The 25,792-nt window shown below is 37.7% G+C and overlaps 1 protein-coding gene across 4 annotated transcripts in view; it reads left to right on the forward strand.

Moving 5' to 3' along the window:
- dennd2b (DENN domain containing 2B) overlaps nt 1-25,792 on the forward strand; it is a 70,645-nt gene that overhangs the window by 39,982 nt on the left and 4,871 nt on the right. For all 4 annotated transcript variants that reach the window (XM_056267346.1, XM_056267348.1, XM_056267345.1 and 1 more), the window contains 11 exons: nt 7,267-7,406; nt 7,657-7,872; nt 9,787-9,883; nt 10,002-10,046; nt 10,593-10,777; nt 12,177-12,286; nt 12,636-12,705; nt 15,052-15,129; nt 15,638-15,778; nt 16,067-16,215; nt 24,694-24,871. In XM_056267346.1, the coding sequence (XP_056123321.1) occupies nt 7,267-7,406; nt 7,657-7,872; nt 9,787-9,883; nt 10,002-10,046; nt 10,593-10,777; nt 12,177-12,286; nt 12,636-12,705; nt 15,052-15,129; nt 15,638-15,778; nt 16,067-16,215; nt 24,694-24,871 (1,409 nt within the window). The remainder of the gene's footprint in view (nt 1-7,266; nt 7,407-7,656; nt 7,873-9,786; nt 9,884-10,001; nt 10,047-10,592; nt 10,778-12,176; nt 12,287-12,635; nt 12,706-15,051; nt 15,130-15,637; nt 15,779-16,066; nt 16,216-24,693; nt 24,872-25,792) is intronic.

Genomic DNA, 25,792 nt, shown 5'->3' on the forward strand with positions numbered 1-25,792 from the left:
GTGTCCATGTAAACGCAGCTAGTGATGAATATGAAAATGGCTTGGGAAAACTTTTTATTATTTAGAGATATTTAATTTTATAATGGTCAGGGATGTGATACTTCCGGATTAATCCGGAATTCTGGTTATTTCAGCCTAAAATCATGACCCACGTGAATCATGTAGATCAGTAATAAAAATAAAATCAGGGGTGGTGCGGGGGTGTTTGGAAGTTTTGGGAAAGTCATTGTAATTTGTTTCAAAATATTTATATAATAGAATATGTTTAAGTGATAATATTAGTTAAACAAACTACAATACTTAACTACGGCATTTCCATCAGATTTCGTTTTGCAGCGTTGAGCATTTTAACCAATCGCACATGTTTCCGTTGAGTTTGTGAGCATGATGACCAATCAGAGGCGTTCAGATTACGGTAGTCATCGCTGAAACGAATAGTTTTGTTCAGTGCGCTGACTGAATTCTTCTGACTTCCACCATAAACAACAAAGTGCAGATTCGATGTAAGAGATTCATGTCGCACGTTTCTGTGATTTTTAACGGGAGTTTTGTGCGTGCTTAAACTCGCGCTAGACCCAAGTTATGGACAGCCTAACGATCGTTCCTGGCACTGCGTATCTAGGCCTATAGCACGAGTGCTTTTATTAGGCTTGCTCTTTATACGCAAAAGTAATACGTGCATCTAGTAGGCAAAAAAAGTGCGTATCATATGTAGCCTACCAAATTACATTCATAACTGGCCTTAGTCAGTGTGTCCCGGCTTTATGCAGTTATTAATGCCGTTATTAGAGAGAGGGAGAGAGAGAGAGAGAGAGAGAGAGAGAGAGAGAGAGAGAGAGAGAGAGAGAGAGAGAGAGAGAGAGAGAGAGAGAGAGAGAGAGAGAGAGAGAGAGAGAGAGAGAGAGAGAGAGAGAGAGAGAGAGAGAGAGAGAGAGAGAGAGAGAGAGAGAGAGAGATGTTGCAATAATGAGACAGAAAAGCATGTGCGTCAATATTATTATTTATTTATTAATTAAATTTGTTTTAATTAATTCGTTCATTCTTGTTTTCTATAATTGACAGTAGATAACCCAATAAATGAAACACACAAAGCCCTTTTAACAAGTAGGCCTATCAATAATTATTTATTTGTTATATTATATCTGGAATAATTACGAAAACCCAGCAGGACTATCAATTTATTTATATAGCCTATTCAATTTAATTTTCTATTTAGCCTATAGATAGGACTACATACTTTATTTATTAAAATTAAACTGTATGTGTCCATTGATTGTGAAGTTAGACATAGAAAATTGCAGATCAAGCGCATGGGGCTGCATGTTTTTTCTTGTTATGAATTGTATCCTATTTTCCGTTATTACAGTTAACTGCGCGAAGTGATATGGAACTGTAATGCGGTCAAGACCTGCCTGGAACTACTTTAGCCGTGCGTTTCCCTGAAAATAATTGCACACCTTAGAACATTCTCAACCAATCAGAATCAAGCATTCAACAGCCCTGTAGTATAAATAACAATAATATATTCTATTTTATAGCGTTTGTGCTGATTGTGCACTCCTCACATAAGCCCTGGTTAAATTCCCTTTTTTGTCTACTGAAGGTGATGAAGTACTGGCATGTGGCGCTGGCTGATTTTATGTGCTAAATTCCTTCCTGGCAGGAAATAGTCTGTGTGCACTAATGCTCAGACCCTGAGGGGGTTGACATTGTTACAACGTTCATGGGTCTTGCCCTGTGGCCAGACTGTAAATCTCTGTCTTGCTATTGCTGATGAGGCTAGGGCATCAGGTGCTGTAAAGAAGTCTGGTTAAATAAGTCTCCAGTTGGCAAATGAGTTGAAGGAGTCAGGGTTTGGTAGGCTTGACGTTTATGTGTCATATTGTTAGTTCTAATCTACAGCCAATAATACCGCGTTTGCTGCATGTTGTTCTAGAAATGATGATAGCGACTGGGTCAAGGTGGTGCATCAGTCTCTGTGGGTGACTCTCAGCCTTTTCCCCATGACAACGGTTCCATTGTTCCAGCGAACACCTCGGGTGTGGGATCAAGCATTGCGGTTGCACATTTTTACGAATGCTGATTAGTTCCAGCTCTAACCACTGAGCTGGGGATTGGTGTAACCGAGTCTGACAGAGGCATCTAAGGGTGGTCTCCAGAAGCACCGGGCTGTGGTTAGCACATCAGTCTGTTTTCTCAGGCTGTCACTAAATAACCCAATGTTTCTGCCCTGTTTCCTACAAAAATATCACAAAAAGTTTCAAACGTAAACAGTATTTATGGTATACATGTTAGCCTGCAAGCTTCCTTTTAGGTTTAACTTTTGGGCATTTTGGCACAGAGCCTGTCTGGTCTGGTGGCAGTTATGACATATCCCCCATATGCAATGCACATTAGTAAAGTGATAATGGATTGGCCAAATATCTCCAGATGGCCGGGTCATATTACATTTACAAAGAGATAAATCTCTTGTAGGGAAACATATTTATGTCACAATGATATACAGTCCCCAACAAAGGCTACTTTATTCCATTAGTCCTTAAAGGTATAGTTTACCCAAAAATGAAAATTCTGTCAGTAATTACTCACCCTCATGTTGTTCCAACCCCGTAAGACTTTCGTTTATCTTCGGAACACAAATTAAGATATTTTTTATTACATCTGAGAGCTGGATCATTCATTCGAATTATCTCACGTAGCATTCCATTTACCTCAGACATTTAGTGTCGACAGCAGGTTAGTTCGCTAGAGACTAACTATTCATTATATTTACTTTTCACTTGTCATGAAAACAAGTTATGACAGCCACTGTGTAAATGATTATATTTCAAAAATGAATTGGAGTAGAAAATTTACTTTATAATTAGATTTAGAAGTTATTGCAAAACCTGCCTTATGTACGATTTACAGTACATGTTTTTTATTTGAGTGTTAAAGGGATACTCCACTTTTTTTGGAAATAGGCTCATTTTACAACTCCCTCAGAGTTAAACTGTTGAGTTTTACTGTTTTTGAATCCATTCAGCTGATCTCCGGTTCTGGCGGTACCACTTTTAGCATAGCTTAGCATACATCATTGAAGTGGACAAGACCATTAGCATTTCTCAAAAAAAAAAATGACCAAAGAGTTTCGATATTTTTCCTATTTAAAACTTGACTCTTTTGTAGTTACATCGTGCACTAAGACCGACGGAAAATGTAAAGTTGCGATTTTCTAGGCTGATATGGCTAGGAACTATACTCTCATTCCTGCGTAATAATCAAGAAAGTTTACTGCCGTACCATGAGTGCAATATTAAAGGTTACATTAATTGTAACCTTTAATATTATAGAAATGTTTAATTAAGGCCTCCCGATATAGTTTACAGCATTTGCAAAGATGAGCTTTTTTATCCTTAAGAAATGTTTAATAATTATAATAGAATTTATTTAGGTCTGCACGATAAATCGCACTTAAATCGAGATGGCTTATCGCAATTTTGAAATCGCAAAGGCTGCGATTATTTTTTATGCGCAGCTTGTCATTGATGTACGGCTCTGTAAACGCTGCTCCATCTGAAAGCATTGTGAAAAAGCAACACGCGTCAAATCTTTTCAAACATGAGAAGCATTTATGAACCTCTTGTCCAACAAAAGACAACATTTAATAACATGCTTTCACTCCAAACTCGATTCATAACGACAGTTGAGCATCCTTCTGTGAGATGATGTGGCTTCTTACACAGAATAAGGCAGTAGTGTGTTTATTAGTCATGTTTAATCAATCAAAGCGTTTCAATCATCTGTTTATTCGATAGTATGATGCCCGATTGGGATTTCCTGGAATGATGTCTGTTAATGCACTTCTGCGGCGGGGCATATTTGGCGTGTCTGCGTGAAAGCGACCTCTGGCGTTCAGATGGAACAGCATTTACTACCGATCAGCCGTGCTGAAAAATAATCGCAGACTTTGCCAAATTGCGTGAGGTATCATTGCGATTATTTGTGCAGCCCTAATTTAAACATACACATTTGTTAAAAAAACAGTCAGGGTTAAAAAACAGTCAGAACTCAGGGTCCCAGACCCCCCCCCCCCCCCCACCCCCCCCACCCCCCCCACCCCCCTCGCGCTGTACCGAACCCTGACTTCAATACCTAGGTTACACCCCTAGCCTTTACTGAGGGTCTTATAAGGAGCCATATTGCTGTGTGTGATTGTTTTTGAATAGACTATCTTTCATTCCTGTTTTTTAGCTTTTCTTTCTGCTTGTTTACACGTCACAAAGCCATTTCATGTGATGGCCATTCCTCATTTCACATGACTGCATGGTGTTCTTCGGAAGACCGCAAAATGCTCATAAAATGGTTGCGTCTGTTGCTTTTATCGGTAGTCTGATACTGACATTGTGTACTGCTCAGTAACTCATCAAGCACTCAACGTCCTCTCCTTTGAAAATCCTATTGTGTAAACAGAAGCACAGTATGTTTTGGTTAGGGGTGCCCGCTTTCTCTCTCCTTTTGTCAGTGTGTTTTTTGGAGCTCCTGTAAGTAGAGAAGTTGATTAGTACCCTCCTGTATGTGAGTGGTCAGGAAGGCATATCATTTCTCCAGCATGCTGTCATTACATTGCTTCGTTTGGGAGACTCACAGAGCACTCTGGGCAATATCTGGCCTGTCATTGTGCCTCTCAGCCTTAATGGCACTAGGGCAAATCTCAGCAGTACATCTCATGAGGTCAGGCTGTAGTTTGTTGTTTGTGTGCTAGTTATTTGCCTTCTCTCAAGCTATTCACAAGAAGTTAAACTTTGATTATTATGCTCAAGTTCACTTAGTAGCACTTCTGACATGTCATGCATTTTTTTCTTGCGAAAGTGTTAATATGTACAGCATATTACAAAATGGTTGCACAAGGGATAATGTTTTCTTCTGCAAGATCCTAGAGGAACTGAACAGATCTGATTGCTTTCTTCTGTAGAGCACCTGGAGCTGTATTACAGAAACGTCCTATCTTAGACTTAAGTTATACTCTACCAAGATCCAGGTTTCTAACTCACCTAAGGATATAAATAAAATGTTGCTTTCCCCTTCAAGAACCTTTGGCAGACTGATGGGCGGCGAGAAGCGAGGACAGGGTGACCTGAATAGGGTCTGCAAGAGGTTTCAACTCTAACGTGGAAGCATACCAATACATACACTATCAATGTTGAAAACAGTTGTGATGCTTAATATTTTTGTGGAAACCATGATACATTCCAGGATTCTTTGATGAATAGAAAGAACAGCATTTGAAATAGAAATATTTTGTAATATTGTAAATGTCTTTAACTTTTGATCAACTTAAAGGATAGTTCACTTTGAAATTAATTTTTGGTATGTTTTAGCTTACCTCAAGGGCATCCTAGATGTTGGTGTCTTTGTTTCCGCAGTAGTTTCAATTTTGATATGTTTAGGTCAAACCGTTCTTGTCTGTCAGTCATATAATGCAGGTCTATGGTCACCACCTCAAAGAGAGAAGTCCAAATTAAACATGATTTAATGACTCGTAAATGGAAGTACACATTGATGGCCTAAGACACGAAACGAGCGGTTTGTGTGAGAAAACGAACAGTATTTATATCGTTTTTACCTCTTGTAACCGCCACGTCCAAGTGATCTGAGGGCGCGGGCGCTTCGGTCTGCACAAGCGCCTGGAAGTGATCTCTCGCGCGTGTACGTCACTCATTGTTTACACAGAGATTTCGGAAGTGTTACCTTTCACTGTGAAGATCTAAACATATTTAGATATACAGGAAATCGCAATGGAAGACGATTTCGATATATCATCAACAGACAATGTTGAATTTTTTTCGCAATCGCGCGAGAGATCACTTGGACACGCCCACAGGACTGCCGCATACTGGATGTTTTTCCCTTTTCACACCATTCTTTGTAAACCCTAGAAATGGTTGTGTGTGAAAATCCCAGTAACTGAGCAGATTGTGAAATACTCAGACCGGCCCGTCTGGCACCAACAACCATGCCACGCTCAAAATTGCTTAAATCACCTTTCTTTCCCATTCTGACATTCAGTTTGGAGTTCAGGAGATTGTCTTGACCAGGACCACACCCCTAAATGCATTAAAGCAACTGCCATGTGATTGGTTGATTAGATAATTGCATTAATGAGAAATTGAAGAGGTGTTCCTAATAATCCTTTAGGTGAGTGTATATATATATATATATAGTGTGTGTGTGTGTGTGTGTGTGTGCATATGTTCACAGCAGCATCCATTTAAAATAACAGTGTTGTTCATATAACATCTGATTATTGCATCAATTTGTGCCAGGTCAATATAATAAAATCCTCTAATTAGTTATTCTTTCCATGTCACCAATTCCTGGCTGTCAAGACAGTGTAATGAAACAAAAGGTCTGAATGCTGCCAGTTTCAATATGATGTAATAGTAGTTGTGCACATCCCAAACAAAATATTGCTCTACTTTTCTATTGTTTTTCTTATTGTAACATTGATGTAACACATTTTTCTGCCCTGTTTCCCTCCACTAGATACACAACAGGGGCCATATAACACTAATATCCTAACCTAGAACACCTAATCTAATCTGTGTAGTAATCATGCTGATTTCAGCAAGTGATCCACCCTTTTACATGAGAAAACATGTTAGCAAAAAGAGAAATCATCCTCAACACATTTGGTCAAAGAAGCTGGATTCAAAATATTTATAATGTTTTTGTTGTTGTTATGGAGTCAGACTAGGGTTCTGGACTGTCTGCATTCTCTTATCTTGACTCATCTCTGGCCCTTATTTCAGGAGACAGAGTGCTGTCCAAAGGCTTATGTCCAACAGAAACTGTTTTTGGAGACAATGCACTTGAGTTTCAAGCACGCCAGCAGTAAACCTCCATGAATAATCCTTTCCCACCACTTAATAGCTGCCCTGTTGGGTGCCTCCGGCTCCTTCTTTTCATTATCATCTTCCTCCGCCTTCCATAACCTCTGCCTACCCTTTCCCTATCAGTTTGCCTCTTTCCCACTCACTCCTTAAGAAGACATGTTACCTCGCTACCTTTTAAGTTGGCTCTTGGGCAGCTGGTGTTTGGTTTTAGTCTGAGTTGTGCTCTCTCTCTCTCTCTCTCTCTCTCTCTCTCTCTCTCTCTCTCTCTCTCTCTCTCTCTCTCTCTCTCTCTCTCTCTCTCTCTCTCTCTCTCTCTCTCTCTCTCTCTCTCTCTCTCTCTCTCTCTCTCTCTCTCTCTCTCTCTCTCTCTCCTCTGCTCTTCTACAAACAGAGAAAGAGAATCCATATGAGGATGTAGATCCATTGAGGAGATGTCTGGCCAGAAATTCCCGCCTGTTACCCGAGAGGTCTCGGGACTCACTCAACAGACTATGGACCTCCCAGGACAGGAAGTCCATTACATCTCCCCAGGTAGTTTCCTTGGCTGTGTAAGATAGTGATGATAGCACCTGCTTTTCAATATGATTTTTATTTAAAATCAATGCTCTGTATTAATGCATTAATTCACCATATTATTAGTAATTTTAGTAATAATATGCTGCAACATAATGTACTGTATTTTATGCACTTTTTAAGTGCACAAATATCGAATTTACTATATCTATCCGTTCCTTTTAGTTATTCTACAAGTTTCATTTCTTATCAACTTCCCTCTCACCAGCTGCCCTCTAAACCGAGTAGTCAGTCTCTGCGGCTGCCAGTTCCTGCTGACAGGAAGAGCCAGCGCCCATCCCGCTTGTCTAAGAGGCACAGCCATGATGACATGCTGCTGCTGCCTCAGCTGGGCATGCCTTCCTCCCCCTGTGGCCTATTAGATGACAGCCTGAACCCCGCCACCGATACCTTGGCCTCCCACAGGCAGAAACGAGTCCCCAAGGTAAACAATGAGGGTAGAATGGAGTGAAATGAGGGACTGAACATTGCTATTTTTTTTTTTAATCATAATTCATTATGCTTTCCTTAAGGCAGAGATTCCCAAATATTTTTGTCAGCCAAACCCCTTTGACATACAATATTTACTTGAAGTAACTGAGATTTTAAGTTAATATATTAATGATTTAACAACCTTCGCTTGTTCACGGTTCACAAAAAAAGCTGAAAAGCAAAAAGCATTTAAGTAAATTCAAGGTTCTTGTTTTATTTTGAATTATTTATTATTTACCACATTTTGGGAAACCCTGCTTTAAGGTGAATGGGAAATGGATTTCAAGATCCATATGCTTGAATAAATAGGGAATACACAGACAAAAAAGCAGTCTATGTAGCTGTCTTTTTATGCTGTGAATAGAGAGTATGCATTAACGTCACTTTCCTGCCGGAACACGCCCCCTCAGCTGGACTGAGTGGCAAAAGAGCCTGCTGGATGACTGGATTTAATAGGGGAAACTGCAAAAACGCGAGTAAAACAAACAATTAGCAGTTTACACTAAAGGTTGGACCCGATATAGTGTTCCTTACAACTTACCAAAGATCCAGTGATCCATGGATATTGACATGCAGCAAGGAATCGTGTTTCCTGGCATTCATATGTGCCTGATTTCGACTCCGGGGAAATAATTAAAGCAAAGTTGCCTGTGAACGCATTATATAAATACAATATTGGTAGGTCTAAATCTGCGTGATCATCACTATCATTTTATGTTTATTTATGCAGAATATACGATAGTAAATATTTAATTGATGAGTTGTCAATACAATATATAACAATACAATATATAGGGTATGATTTTACCCCTAAATTAAGCATATTATTGACACAAAATGATAACTGCAAATCCACCTTTCGCTGCCTGGAGTCCAGTTGTTTCTATGAATTGCAGTGATCCATTTGCTTCTCTGTTCTGTAGCTTTCTGCAGTAAAATTATAACTCAGATTTCTTGTGTGTTTTTCGCGGCATTCACACTTAAAACCTGCTGCTGCTCAATCTTTTTGCCACTCAGTGGGCGTAACTGCAGTCACTCCGGCCGATGGAGACATCACGCGCATACCCTCTATAGTAACACCTGAAGGAATGCAAGACTATTAGCGTTACTATTATCCTGCTGGTACTAGCAAAAAACTCAAATAAATAGACTGTATTTAATTTATGCATTTCTTTCAAGACTATCAATGCCGAAATAAATCTGCAGCAGTCAGGTGGTAATTTTGTAATGTGTTTACATTCATTATTATTGTAATGTTATGTGCTTTGAGACATGAGGTAATTTAAGGCCACTTTGCAGACTCTGCTGTGTGCGTACATGTGTTTTGGAGGAGGCTGAAGGGAGGGTGGGATCTCATGCTTTTAAAGCTAGCTTGCTATTGCTAGCCTCTCCGAAATTGCCTACCCTACCTTTAAGAGTTAAAGTTGGCTCACCAGAACTACAACACACCCATAAACCTTACAGCTACTTTTTCCGCTGCTCCTGGGTTTTTTTGTAGGGAACCAAACACGATTTTAATGCCCATAACCGTAATGTTTACATGCTTCAGAGTTTAAAAAGAAAAGCGAAAAACATAGACTGTTTTTTTTGCTCAAGTTCACATATCACGGCTCAAGAAAAATGCCCTGAAGGACTGATTTAGTTTCACTGTTTTTCCCTTTCCAGACATTTTGCAAGTTGCTATAGAGTGGTCCCAGTGGCTTTTAGGAGCTCGTTGATAGCTAAAATCAATATATTTTCCATCTGGACACAGCAGCCTCTTAAAATATTATTTGCAAAACTTAATAACATTCCAGGGTAAATGTGTACATAAGGGGCAGCTTGAAAGTCTTTTTCAATTTGTTAAAATGCATTTTCTCCCTGTCAGGTGGTGCAAAGAATAAACTCTATCTACTGTACAAAAAGAGGCAAGAAGAGACTAAAGAAGCTTTCACTTTCAAACATAGAAACTGCGTCTCTAAGAGGTAAAGATTTTACCATGATGTAAGCTCTCAGAATGTGCTCCAGTTGTTCTTGTCCAGACCAAAAAAACGTTGTCAGTTGACCCTTCGACATCAAACAACCTCTTTTCTCTGTTTGTAGATGACAACAGTGAGAGTGAAAGTGACTCCGATGACAGGTTCAAAGGTGAGGGATCAGCACATATGTCTGAGAAGGCAGTGTGTTTGAGTTAAGCGCTGCTCAGAGACTCCTTTGAGCAAATAACATCACATCACATGACCCTGTGATTTGTTACAAGTAAATGTCAAACCTGAGCAGTGTTATTTTACTTATTTCTATACTAATTTAGTTTTTATTCATATTTTGAGTTGGCTTTTATTGTTATATTTTCTGTTTTCATTTTAATTTTAGTTGTAGTTTTTAGTAACTCTATTTGCTTTTATTATTTGTATTAGTTTTTGTATATAATAATTACATTTTATTTCTGCTTTATTTCAATTATCGAAAATTATTTTTTATTAGTTTTAGTTTCAGTGAACAATAACAACACTGGACCTGAGCTTTATATGAGAATGAGCTCCACACATGGTCTGTTAAGATTAGAAATATCAAAAAATTATCTTATTACCAGACTGTTATTTAATGATAAATATGTAAGTTTTACATGAAAATCATATTGAAAATTACAATGTACACAAAATATGCAAACTTTGCACAATATTTCTTACACAGCCCACACTCAGAGGTTACTGAAGCTGCAGTCTATGCTGCGAAGTGCACCCAGTTACAGGACGCTGGAGCTGCAGTTGATCGAGTGGCAGGAAAGGGAGCTCTTTGAGTACTTTGTGGTGGTCTCCCTGAAGAAAAAGACCACCAAAAACTCATATACTCCAGAAGTCACCTATCAGTTCCCCAAGGTGAATATTCTCTGTAAAAAAAATGTTTGTTTTACATTTGCACAACATCTGATGCCTATCTACGTGTAGCTGAAGAGTGATATACATCAGTGATATTTATCAGCCTCCTTTAGGGTCAATTCTCACAGAGTTGCTATTAAACATTTTCTTGATAAAGCCTTGATGTATCATTTTATATAATCCTTGCTGCTTTCTGAATGTCATTTATATTGAGTGTTTTTTATTTAGATGGTGGAATGTAGTCGTTTGGATATTTGATAACAGATAGTTTTTAAATAGATTAATGCTTTTATTCATTACTATTTTTTATCTAAGAATCTTGAAAAAAGAAATGGATTAGTTTCATTATTACTTTGATCAAAGAAAGGTATCAGTTTCTACAAAAATATCAAGCAGGCGCAGCATAATAATAAGAAATGTTTCTTGAGCACCAAATCAGCATATTAGACTGAATTCTGAAGGATCATGTGACACTGAAGACTGGAGTAATGACTGCTTTGCCATCACATGAATAAATTACATTTTAAAAGATATCCAGAAACACTTTACTTAAAGCCTTTATGTACTGTATAATACATGGTAGGTATTCATAATGTACATTATAATGTTTCTATACATGTATGTGTTACATATACAGTACAAAATACACATTATATCTTTTCATAAATAATTGTAACCAAACTTAAAATGCATTATAATATTTGCAGATTCCTTGGTACACTGGATATTGGTTGTTTGTCATGTGCTTTAATGCACTATACTTTCTAAAAGCATAACATAATTATTATAGCTGTGGTTTTAATTATTCATGAGACCATATAATGCATTATAAGGTGCATTACAAGGCAAAATTAATGCATTAGAAATACTTTTGTATATTCTGTATAAAGGCTTTAAGAAAAGTGCTACCATATATTCAAATATAAAGCAATTATTTAAATAGTTTTATTTAAATAACTTCTGAATGGTAGTTATGTATGCCATTAAATGCATCAGAGACAGTGTTGAAAATCCAGATGCTTTGAGCTCTTATCGTTGGGATGTATTGACAATAAGTGGCGTAAGCAGGAAATCGTTGCCATGGCAATCATGTTTAGTTACAGAGATAGGTTTTTAATTAGCTGAGATCTGCTTCAGTGATTGTTTTCCCTTGAGAGGCTGAAATATTTTGACATTCTGCCCAACAGAGGGTCAACCCCGTCATTGTGCTTTTAAACTAGAACAAAGGGCAGATGGTGGCATGGGTGGTGGTAGGAGCGGGGGATTGACCCCTTGTGGGGTGGGAAAATATTCTGTACATACTTGACATAGTAATGAAGGTCTGAAGGGATATTATAAAGAGGCTGTGTAAATATATTAGATGGATTTCTTATCAGGTCTTTTCATCTAACCCTCACAGTTAGAGAGACTCACCAAGCAGATGAGGGAAGCTGAACAGAGACTCAAGGCTATCCCACAATTCTGCTTCCCAGATGCCAAAGACTGGAGCCCTGTGTCTGAATACAACAGGTATCACTGTTTCCTTGTATGGATGGATGCACTGATATTAAAATTCTGGCTGATATGAATAAGCTGTTAATTGCTATAATCACATTATGGTATGCAGTATGAAATATGGATAACTATTATTGATGAGAAATGGTGGTATTACTGTACATTTAAGCAAAAAAAAGAGTAAGTTTTTGAAAACATCTCAGCTACCTGATAAAGTCTTCTAACCACAGGATACGCCTCAAAGGCAAAGTCTTCAGTCTCAAGAGCATTTCTTCTCAAGTGGTTTTAAACATTTTTTCTTCATATCACCTGATCTACATGTGGGTTTTGGGTACTAATGGTGGCTGTCTTTGATTTGCTATAGTGAGACCTTCTCTTTTATGCTCACCGGAGAAGATGGCAGTAGACGCTTTGGGTATTGCAGACGGCTTCTGGTGAGTCTTTTTCTCATAATTATGGATGCCTTTCTTGCTCCTTTTATTTTTGATAGTATAACCATACGTATATTGTATATTGCATCACATGTATTTAAAGGTCAAGCATATGGATAGAGTTTTGGTCAGTCACTTAAGTGTTTTGTTTGCTCTTTTTTTGTGCTCAAAATGAAATAGATTCTCGTAAACTTGTCTCCGTTTTAATGAGAGTTTCTCAGGAGATGAATGGAAATGCAAATCATCAAAAGATGTCATTGTACCGTAAGAATCGGTCATATATTTGTGTGCTTTGGAGTTTTGTGGTGATTATTGTTTTTGAATGTTGTGGTGAACTGCATGTTTCATGGATTTATTTGTGAATGTGCAGTTAAGAATGTGCTGCTTTTTCTGTACATTATTGTTATGAGTTATACATAAGTTTTGCATTAAAGTGCATGTTATTGGTTTTCTGTGGTTTGAGAATGAAATGTTAAAGCATTTCATTCTCATACATCTAAACGCGTGTTCTGGAAATAAAAGAAGATAAATGTGTAGTTGATATTCTCTAGTAGTTGTTAATAGTTTTAGCTGTTGCTTTTATAGATGTGACCTTGTGTTGTTCAGCTTTAGATTTTTTAGATTCGATTGGCTTCACTATTGGCTTGTGGGAGTTCTTTAGCTTCTATTATTTCTCAGCTCGTCTTTTTGAGCATCTGAATGGCCCAGTGGAGAGAAGTGTTGACTGTGTTCCCTGCAGGGAGGAAGTCCAGGGGCTGGCATGAGGGCGGCATTCCTGAGGATTTGAACCCAGCTCTACATGCTTGAATTAATCATCCATTTGTAAAAAGTCAGCAGAGGAGAATTGCATACCTAATATGGACAAGAGCAATGAGATTCTTTGTGTCTGTGTGCTTTGAGAGACACTAACCTGGTTGGACTCCTAGAAAATAGCCAGACTTTCGATTGTTTAGTGAATTGCGTGTGACAACTCATTCGTTTTGTGGAACTGCACCTGTGCTGTGTTTACATTGGACATTCTGCATCCATTTTAGACTTGTACCATGCACTATTTCATGTTTAACTTCAGGTTATGAACTGAATATTAAAACAGAGTTCATAAAATTTTGAGTGGGATGACAATGTTTAAAGGGGGTGATTATTTTAATGATTCTATCCACACGGTTTAAAGAAAAGCTTTTAAAAAATCCATTTAAACAGCATGAAACTCTCATTTTAACACCCTTAAATCTGTTTGATGTGGCTTTTAAGTTTTCAAGCTGCAATTTTGTGAACAGCAAAGGACCCACTCTCTCTCTCTCTCTCTCTCTCTCTCTCTCTCTCTCTCTCTCTCTCTCTCTCTCTCTCTCTCTCTCTCTCTCTCTCTCTCTCTCTCTCTCTCTCTCTCTCTCTCTCTCTCTCGAATTTAGTGGTGCTTGCTAAACCAACCATCACCATTGCTCATACTTACCAAGTCACACATCCCACTACTGACATTAATGACACCTAAAATATGTTGAGATGTCTGATATATATACTATGTTGTTCAAAAGTTTGAGGTTAGCAAGTTGTTGATTAATGTGATCAACTTAAATTGATCAAAAGTGACAGAAAAGGCTTTCTATTCATTAAAGAATCCTGAAAAAATGTATCATGGTTTCCACTTTCCACAAAAATATTAAGCAGCACAACTTTTTTCATCATTGATATTAACAATAAATAATTATTTGAGCACCAAATCAGCGTATTAGAATGATTTCTGACGGATCACATGACACTGAAGACTGGGGTAATGGATGTAGAAGCTTTGCAATCACAGTGATAAATTACACGTTAAAATAGAAAATAGTTATTTTAAATTTCTAATAATATTTCTCAGTATTTCTATTTTTACTGTATTTTTTCTCAAATAGATGCAGCCTCTGTGAGCTTAAAATATTATACTTATAATTTACACCCCAAACTTTTGAATGGTAGTGTCCGCTACAATAGGTGATAAAACACGCAACTTAATCCTACAGTATATACTTGTGTTGAAGGACCCAAGCCATATCTAGGACCCAGCATATCATTAAGGCTTGTGGTTTGGGCTCTCAGCCACCCAAAAAACCCTAGCAACTGCATAGCCTAAAAAGTGATCTTCTAGCAATGCCCTGGCAACTATCCACAACACCCTAGTGTCATGGTGGTGACTTTTCCAGGTGCAAGCACCACCAAAATCTGGTTTCTTCTCAAATTCAGCTCTCACAGATATGATTTAGTACCATATACGTTTTACTGAAATCACCTGGATGCTTTTCATGTGTGGCATACCAGTTACTTCATGTGATGATCTAATTGCTTGTATAATCTTTTCCCCCGCAACTGCAGCCGAGTGGGAAAGGGCCTCGCCTTCCTGAAGTGTATTGTGTCATCAGTCGACTGGGCTGTTTCAACCTGTTTTCCAAGGTGAGCTCAGGCTTGTTCATACACACACACCTCCACACTGTCTCTCTTGCTGTCAGACATGGGCACAGCTGAAGTGAGGCTTGTGTTGGCATTGAGGTACATCCAACTTAGTACATCTGTCTTTCTCCCTGGCCTATTAAACCACTGTTATTTCCTTCACTTCCACCTTCCACTCATGGGAAAGTGAGCTAGAAGTATAAAACTATTCTGTATCCAACCTTGGGTAATCATAATATTCAGTGGACATCTGAACTGCATGTTTTCATCAATCTTGAAAAAAAAAATGGAAAAAAAACGTATGTAGCCGATGAAAACCATGACTTGCTAGTGACAGGTTAGAATTCCAGAGACTTACACACAAAAATCTGAAAGGAAAAAAGAAACAGACCACATGAAATTGATCAGTGTTGTTCTGTAGTGTATAAGTCTAGTCTGTAGTCTAGCAGTGTCAATGCCTGTTAGCACTGGTGTGTTCTCCATCAACTTATTCGGCTTTCATTTGTTACAGATCCTTGATGAAGTAGAGAGGAGGAGAGGGATCTCGGCTGCTTTGGTGTATCCTTTCATGAGGAGTGTGATGGAATCTCCTTTCCCAGCACCAGGCAAAACCATAAAAGTCAAAACCTTCCTGCCTGGAGCAGGAAATGAGGTTAGATCCTTCTCGCATATAATTTAGACTGCTTTGTTTTCTGCTGTAGATTAGTACAAGTTTATTGAAAACTTATTGAAGGAAATCTGACATCTGAATCCTTATAGACTACATGATATTAAAACTGACCCTATTTAGGGTTCAACAGTAAGGCCAGCAGTTTACATTTTTACTTTTCTTGCTAACAGACATTATTAGCCAATAGAGAATTAGCCAATAGTTTTCTATTTCCATCTTAACAGCATTTATATTGCTCCTTGTTTCAATGCAGTGTTTTATTTTCCACAGGTGATTGAGTTACGGAGACCCATGGACTCCAGACTAGAGCATGTGGACTTTGAAAGTCTGTTCAACTGCCTGAGTGTACGACAGGTGGTACGTGTTTTTGCCTCTCTGTTGCTGGAACGAAGGGTCATCTTTGTGGCTGACAAGCTGAGGTGAGAAACCCTTGTGTTTTAGCTCAAGTGTCTGAGTTATCATGTAACTGCTGCCTTTGAGCCAATGAATATGAACCTTCAAGTGTAGGCAGCATATCATCTCATGTAACACTCTTCATTCCCATGAGAAAGTTCTTGCTTTTTCAGCCCAAACATGGTCAAACAGTCCTCCCAAATGGATCTGTGTTTCTAAGACAAGCTGACCACTGTGACAACAGCAGTCTGAGTGTGGCCTAACAGCAGATGTTCTCAATAACCTTTCTTCACTGATGTGCCGTGTCACTTCCAGTGTTCCGTCTGCTCATTCAGAGCCTGCAAAATAACATCTGCTACAAATAAAATAATTTTATCTTTTTGGGTCATGGTTTTTCCCCTCCTGTTGGTGATTTTTTGTTGCTGTAGTCTTTGTTTTTCAGACCTATTCCTTTCTCAGTTCTCAAGTTAGAAATAAGAGGATAAAGTTTAGGAAAGCATCATTCCATATTTGTCAGTGACCATGGGGATTCTGAATGGAATACCAATCATAGTATCGGTCCGAATGTTCCAACCAAACCGGCTTGGCATATCTGGGCAGAAAATAGTTGTTTTCAGGCCCAGTACAGTTTTGTCTGTCAGTGTCTGTCCATCCAGTGCGAATGGCAAATAGCAGCCTTCCACTGTGGTTTTGGTTAAAGGGTGACCCAACGGCTGCTCCATGCAGGCCACTGCTAAATTCATCAGAGGAGGTATATTTGACTACACCCTCTAACACTGGGCTAAACTCCCAGGAGTCCCCGCTGATCTAAATGCAGAAGTGGGTCAGGGCAGAGACAGGGCTTTGGTTCTGTTAGGGCCGTTATGGTCCCCGGAGGTTTCGGCACCCCCCTTCGAGCCTTCGTGCTTGGTCACGGAAGCTTGTGGCCGGGCATGGGGGGTCATTAGGGAGTAGGTTATTTGTGAAAGCTTAATCTCCACAAATCATCAGCCAGTTTAAACAAACAGCAGCGGGTGATGTGGGGTGGGCAGTTACTGTGAAGGAAGGAATGCACTTCCTGTGTGAGTGACTGCGCGTGTTTCTCTCCTTTAATCGGTAGCCATATTGTCACAGGGTGACGGATGTTACTTAGTTACAAAAGTTATTGGGACAAGCTCCTTTATTTGTACAGTTTTTGGTTGATTCAGTCAATAAGTGCGTTTTCATGCACTTTAAAAGCATAAATTATTTCTTTTTAAAATTACGTCAACACTTTAGTCTGAATAAAATCATACCTGTATGGCTTTTTCGAAGTTGGACTAAAACCCTAGATTATATAATTATAGGTTGGCTTCATCCAGCATGCATGCATGTTAATCCAGTCATTCTCAATCAGTGGGCCAGGACCCACTGCAAACTTCCAAGTGGGCCTCAATAACTCTAGTTTCTGTTTGTTCCCCAGTTTGTTTATAAAAAAAGATTAAAAACAAGCAGCTTTGTTATAATTATAGCAGAAAAACTGGGGGAAATATCTTACCTTAAATGGAGGGCCTTTGAGTCAAAAAGGTCGCGAACCACTGCATTAATCAGACTACAATTTGTCTCTGTGTTATCTGCGTGCAGTATACAGGACATATACATACATATATATATATGTATATATATATTAGGGGTGTAACGGTACACAAACATGATGGTTCGGTACGTACCTCGTTTTGAAGTCATGGATCGGTACTGGGTTGGCACAGCAGGGAGGAGAAAGCCAAACATAAAAAAAAAGTTTAATTAAAAAAAAAAGCTATTTTAACAAATGTGTCTCTGTGATTAAAATAAATTAAATTATAATTAAAAATTTCTTAAGGATAAAAAAATCTATCTTAGCTATTGCTGTAAACTAGCCTATGCTATGTCCCTATAGCTAGCCCTTACTTACATATTACTATAATATTAAAGAACAGAGCCCAAAAATTAAATTCAGTTGCTATTTATTTTTAGATATAATAATCAACACTCAAATAAGGCATATTTTGCATTAAAGGTGCTAGATGTAACTTTTCTTCTAAAATGAATCCTTTTTTATTGCCTGTGTGTGAAGGGGTTGTAGCTAATCACACATTACAATGATCCACTTGTCGGGTTTTGCTATTACCTCTGAAGGCCAGTATTCCTATTTCTATGTGAAGTCTCCGGGTCGGATTTTCTGCGAAATCCATCGGATGTGACATGCATGCGCGCTCCCGAGCCTCTCTCCTTTTTATATACAGTCTATGCGACGGCACTGCAGCTAATGTAACGACATGGAGTCTGATAACACCAAAAAACTCCTGCCTCCAGCACAACACAGACTCCAACACAAACTCCACATAAATATAAAAAACAAAACAAAAATGTATCTGCTGAAGCTCGTCAGGCCAAACGTGAATCGACTTTGGACGAAAACACGGATCAACATCGGCAGAGCGTTTGAATTATGGAGAGACCTCCGCTATTTTTATTGTGATAAATTACAAGTTTATGCTGAAATAATAGTAACCTGTAATGAAATAGCAAGGTAAACTACAACATATATGAGACATGAAATGAATACTAAAGACTGTTCCAGGATGACAAAAAGTAGGTGCTTTAGGATGTAACTTTTATTTTATATACTAGATCTACTGTCTAACGTCACTCATCCCACTACTATCATATTGTTTATAATACACATTTCCAGACACGTTCAGTACAGTAATGTTACTTCCTACGATCTTACTGTTACACTGAAATTGTTCAGTCTAGTTCACTACCCGTTTTCGTTATCATATTATAGATTCACCTATGTTGACATTGCTGATTGTGAAAGATACACGAATAGTTAGTGAAATGCTATTAATTATGCTAGATAACACCACAAATGTAACGTTATCATGGTACGAGCATGGAGCATTAGTTCAACGTCAAGCTGATAAAACCAGCCTATTTGTAACGTTGCAGTGGGAGTTTACATGAGTTTCCAGCATGTTGTGTGATGCTTTCTCCGATGTGTTGAAAGCATGGTTGAAGTCTCAGTGTGGCCGGTACCATGAGTGCTCGCTCTTGTGTTCGAGCACGCGCAAGAGCACGAGCACTCTTGTAAAAATTGGTTGCAATCTGAAACATCACCGATAGAGGCCGCTAAAAAATACATATAGCACCTTTAACTTCTAAATCTATTTATAAAGTAAATTTTCTACTCCAATTCATTTTTTAAATATAATCATTTACACAGTGGCTGTCATAAGTTGTTTTCATGACAAATTTATTTAAACACACATTAAATAATCAAGACATTACTAACAGGTAAAGTAAATATATTGAATAGGCTGCTATAGTGCATATACGTAATGCTTCTCTAGAGTTAATTTCTCTAGCGAACTAACCTGCTGTCGACACTTAACGCCTGAGGTAAATGTAATGCTACGTGAGATGTTATTCTCAAGCTGTTTTATTGATATCTTTCCGCAGTTGAAACACTGGCTGAGAGATGTAAACATATCGATCATCATTTCTTCTTCTTCTGCGCTTTTTACTGGTAGCAAACAGCGTTGCATTACCGCGCGCCCCCTTCTGTATTGGAATGTGGATTGCCTGTGACTGACTGTATTGGTCGTGTGACTGCATGCACCAGTGGCACCTGCAGCCATATGGCTGTATGCACTGTGCGTAGTACCATGAGAGGGCGATAATTAATGGTGTTTTTATTTTTTGGCATACATTTTTAATTGATTATTAATCTATCTGTGTACACTCACGACATTGAGAAAGCAAGAGAGAATGAGAATAAATAAAGGTGTGCGTTTGTGTGTTGTAATGTCAAATGTGTGACGAATACATCTAGATAAATATGTATTTGTGTATAATATATATATAAAAAAAATTCTGCGTATGTGAACACACTTGGTGTTATTGACCTAGGAGATATGTTAAAAATATAACCTTTGCCTTCTCACATGGTACACCAATGGTTTAGTTCACATAAGAATATTTGACTCAGAATAGCAAAGCATGTTATTTCTTTGAATCAGAGAAACAAAGGCTCACAAATGTTCTTTGTTGCCGTTCAAAGAGTGCTTTTCAAACCGCTCTTTGTGAATGGGTTTGAATCACACCCATTATCATAATAGATAGAGCTCTAGTTACAACATATTATGCTGTTAAGCCAAGTATTGACATTCCATGGGCTTGGCTCTCTTAAAAACAGGATAGGTGGATTGATGGGATTTGGTCCAGGGCCTAGCTGTGTTGCCCAGCAACCTTAGGTGGATTATGGGCAGCGCTAGACTAAGGTTGAAAACTCTCCTTTCTCCCACATCAAGGACATTGCTGCCGCTCTCATGGGAAAGGCCACTGCAATCCAATTCCAAAAAATGTGTGCCAACAATGATGTATGCTTCTGTAGCTTGTAACAAATATTTGCTGCTTAGGATCTGACAGAAAGAAAACTCACTCCATGTTAGGCAATGCTTTCCTTGGGATTTCATGTGCATTTGTATTTTAACCCTTTCCACACTGCGTAGGCTGTGAAGCTTAACCGTCCAATTTCTTGTGGCACAGAAAGTAATTGTTTTCGAATCACAAACTTTTCCATTAGCTGTGTGATTGTCTTGGGAGCTCCTCTGCCCAAACCAAACACTGATATTCAATCATGCTGCTGAGTGAGTTTCTGTGGGGGGAGAGCAGCTTTGATTGTTAATCACCCAATATTACATTAAAGAATAAGCAATAATACATTCGTTTTTTTAAGCATTAGTTTTAATTTGAATTGTTGCTAGAGAAATTTCTGTGTGGTTATAAAATGACAGGAAGGATCGAGTTAAACTCTCTGATGTGTTGTCTAGTTTTGTCGTTCTCAAATTACTTACTTTTTCATGGGTACATTGTGTGTGCAAATGTAGGTGTAGCTGTAGATGTCTTCCTCTACTAAGTGAATGTTGTTGTTGAATCAGAGCACAGAGAACCAGGTGGGAAAATGTTTTGTGTCCCAGACAAGTTGAAAAGAAAAAGAGACGGAAACCCTTTAGGCAAATGTAATACAGTATTGCCAAGTTGGCCAGAGACTTTTGTGTGGCTAGTTTCAGAAATAAACAAGCCAAAAAAACATGACGATTGAAAAGATCAAAAAAGCATTTGTTTAAATAAACTGGTCATTATACAATATGTGTCTTATGCCCTAGCTGAATGTTTTAGGTATTTTCTTCTCTCTTTATTATCACAGGAATATGTTTCAATATATTGCATAATGGTGGAAAGATAAACTTTACATCAACTTTTGCATAAACCTTGTGTTATTGTATTCTTTTACATCCACACACCGCATATCACCACTGGTTAAACATGCAGAAGCTCTTGTTATATGTAGAATTATTTTCAAGGCTCTTTTTCCAAAAGCCAGCCAGCCATCCAATATTACCATTATTTATGTTATGAAAGATGCAATATTGTTTAGAATCTATTAAAATCAGTTTGGATGGTTAAATGAAAGCATGTGTTTTTTTTTGTTGCTCAGATTAGAATCTTGAATTTTCACCCTTGAGCTGCTTCTGTTGCAAATTACTTATTTTTTAGGGCTAGCTCACATTGCTCACAACAGACAACAAATTCTAGCAGTTGTTGGTTTCCGCTGGATCAGTGTGTTATTTTTAGTATTATTTAGTATTATTTATATACTATTATAGTATTTATTAATAATTTGAAAATCAATGGTTATTTTAGTTTACGTTTTTGTCATTTTTATGTGCTTTTGTCATTTTTATTCCATTTAGTTTTTAAGTCTTTCTATTTAGCTTTAATTTATTTTATTTTTATTTTTAGTTATTTTAATACTGTTTATAAGTTTAAGTTTTTCATCTAATATTTATATTTTATATCAAATATAAATTGTTATATTGTGTGTGTTGGTAATCCTGTTGGTGTGTGTTTGAAAATGACAGTTTGGATTCCCACTCAACGTAATAAAAAAAAAAAAGTTTCCGTTTGATAGAGAATAGAGAAGTTGAATTATATTTTCAAATAGAATCTTTTACATCTTTAGAATCTTTGAGGCAAGTTTAAGTTCTCACCAAGAGCGATAACTATAAAGATGACACCAACGAACAATAACACTGTATTCTAAGCATGCGCTGCTAGTTTGTCGTCTGCTGCTTAAAATGCTCAAGCTATTTAAAGCGGAATGGATTCTGATTGGCTGTCAATGTATTTAGCAGTCATCAGTGGGGGAAAAAGGTGTTCTGAAAGGGATTCCAATGATATCATTCCTCTGTGCCATTGTTGTTATTGTTGTGGTGTGGATTCTGATCTGTTCTATTCTTTCATATTTAGAATGATTTTTAGAACTATATATTTATCATTATCGTTATAGTTATCGTCCTTGAATTGATCAGCATGAATATCACACCAAGTTCTTAAATGAACTTATAATAGTACTATATACAATATAATATCCCTTATATCTTTTGTTCAGTGTAAGGGATAAGTGTAAAGTAAGTGTTCGGTGGAAAGGATAGTTAATTTGGTTTGTGTGTTATGTAGACTTTTTGTGTGCATACCAGCTCTGTATGACAGTCCGGTCCAGGCAAGAGTCAGTCACTAGCTAGCAGCAGTTTTCAACTCAACCCTCCATCCGTGTTATTTGGTTCCCGGAGGATTTGGGCAGCATAGAACAGTGTTTGGACAGGTCTAAAGTTCTGTCTTCATCTTTTCCCATGAGTACTTGCCTCTGAGGCCTTAGTTATGCTGACATTCCAGGTATCAGCTATCAGAATCTGCCTGACTTGCCTGTGGCTAGTTTTTAAAATCTGCTTCTCCCTGTTCCCAGTGTGAACATGCCAGGATGCAGACTCACACACACAGACATTCAGACTCCACCTAGAGTGTTTTAGGCACAGGCCATGATATGTAATATTTTGAGTTGATTTAAAATGCAAACTGATATTTGTCTCTCTTCTGAAAACACAAATGAGCAGGATTGGAGCTGCAATTATGTTTAGTTTACTGTCAGCATACCAAATTTTATCACTGGGTTCAGTCCTGATCCTCTTTAATTCACGGCTGGAGTCAGTGTGTTTCGGATGGTTTATTTTCTCGGCCTCTGTATACGTGGGCTTGTGTGGTGGATGGGACAAAAAGAGATGAGAGCGAGAGAAAGGAGGGTCAGCCACTATCAACAAGCTTGGGACCGTGAGAAGGCCACTATGGTATTTGTGACTTTGTGCTTAGCCTTAGCTGTAACATCTCATGGCTGCTTTAACGTCACAGAGTAATTTAAGGCGCTGAGGAACGTGATTTGCTATTTTTTGAATGAGAACGAGCTATAGTGGTTCTGTGGTTACAGTGTGGTAGCCCATCATGATATCATCTTTACCGTATCACCCTGAAGATACGAAGATTTACATGCAGCCTGTTCCACTTACAATGGGTAATGTGGTATTGTAGATGAGGTACCATTTGAATACAAGCTACACACACACAAGAACACTGATTTGCTGATTGTCTTGTGGGAACATTTTATCCCTTGTGTTGGGACATTTCTATTGATTTACTGGTAACGTTTTGACAGCTGTAATGTAATGACAATTTGTGTTTTTCCCCTCTGCTTGTTTCTTCTTATTTTCTATGGTAATTTTGGACACTTTAGAATGTTTAGCCCCTCCCCTTCCGCTACCTGGGGAACTCTGCGACCTTTGAGTGCATAAAGCTAGCAGCAACACTTCATGTCATTTTCTTCGCCTTGCAAATGCGTGTACACTACCATTCAAAAGTTTTGAGTCCTAAGAATTTTTTATGTTTTTGAAAGAAGTCTCATATGCTCACAAACAAAGGCTGGTCAAAAACGCAGTACAAGCAGTAATATTGTGAAATATTTTTACAATTTAAAATAACTGTTTTCTATTTGAATATATTTTAAAAATGTAATTTATTCCTATGAAGGCAAAGCTGAATTATTTCATTGTTCCTTCAGAAATCATTCGAATATGCTGATATGCTGCTCAATACAATTTTTTTTTTCAAGATTTGATTTGATGAATAAAAATGTTACTAGGACGGTATTTATTTGAAATAGCAATCTTTTGTAACTTTATAAATGTTTTACTGATACTTTTGATCAGTTTAATGCATCCTTGCTGCAGAGAAGTATTACATTTAAAAAAAAAAAAAAAAAATCTTACTGACACCAAACTACCAAAAAGAGCAGAATATGTAGTGTTTAATGTAAGTGCAAAGGTAAAGTAAAGTGATTATCTTTTTTCTGTGTGTTCTCCATGGAGTTTTATGTAACTGATGTCTTGAATGCCACTGACACAATATTACAGGAGGCTATTGGATGCCACTAGATATTTTCTTTTGTTGCTCTCATAATCACAGATTCCATTGTCCCTTCGCTAAAGCCAAAATAAACCTGGAAAATCTGGGCTCAATATACTTTTTCCAGTACAGGATTTGCTAAGAAAGTGTGTGAGATTTTGTAAAAGCTTGGTGATTGACTGTGTGCTTTTTCTCTTTCCCTACAGTACTCTTTCCAGCTGTGTTCATGCGGTGGTGGCTTTGCTCTACCCATTCTCCTGGCAGCACACCTTCATCCCTGTGCTACCCACCTCCATGGTGGACATTGTCTGCTGTCCCACGCCTTTCCTAGTGGGTATTCTGTCCAGCTCACTGCCAAAGCTCAAGGAACTACCCGTGGAGGAGGTGCGGACACTATCCAACACTTGATATGTCTTGTCAAACATTGCAACAGCTATGGTGTTGTCACCCATCTTGTTTGTTGTAATAGGATATTTTTTTAAGTGTGTACAACGTGTGCTTTGCTGTGTACCAGCCTAAATGAAACAGGTTTGTCTGAAAAACTGTCGTTAGATTCAGGAAGATAACTCATGCAGTTTAAATTCATATTAGGGCTGCATGATATATCAAAATTAAATTGATATCACAGCATGGCTTAGTGCTTTTGTAAAATCACGCAGTGCACTTTTTTCCCCGTTAACTCTCCAAAATAAAAGCTTGATAATCTAGATTTTAAAAATGTAGAAATTAAGATGTAAATATTAGTATTGTAATTTTGCACTAACATAAAATTATTTCTATCACTCACATTTCCTTTTATTTAAGTTTTGTTACAATATATGTATTTTTTGTAAAATATATACACTACCGTTCAAAAGTTTGGGGTCGTACGATTTTAAATACTTTTAAAAGAATTCTCTTCTGCTAACCATGGCTGCGCTTATTTGATTAAAAATACAACAAAAATCAGTTATAGTATTAAATATTATTCCAGTGTAAATCAGCTGTTTTCTGTGTGAATATATAGTAAAGTGTAATTTATTCCTGTGATCAAAGCTGAATTTTTAGCATCACCAGTGTCAGTGTCTTCAGTGTCAAATGATCCTTCACAAATCAGTATAATATGAGGATTTGATGCTCAAGAAACATTTATTATTATTATCAATGTTGAAACAGTTGTTGGTCTGTCAGTTGTACAGTTTTTTTTTTTTTTTTTAAGATTCTTTGATGAATAGGAAGTTCAAAAGACTTTTGTAACATTATAAATGTCTTTACTGTCACTTTCGATCAAATTAATTATTCCTTGATAAATAAAAGTATTGATTT

This window comes from Rhinichthys klamathensis, unplaced genomic scaffold (genome assembly GCF_029890125.1).
Source record: "Rhinichthys klamathensis goyatoka isolate OS25496 unplaced genomic scaffold, OSU_Roscu_1.1 h1tg000258l_1, whole genome shotgun sequence".
Taxonomy (NCBI): Eukaryota; Metazoa; Chordata; class Actinopteri; order Cypriniformes; family Leuciscidae; genus Rhinichthys; species Rhinichthys klamathensis.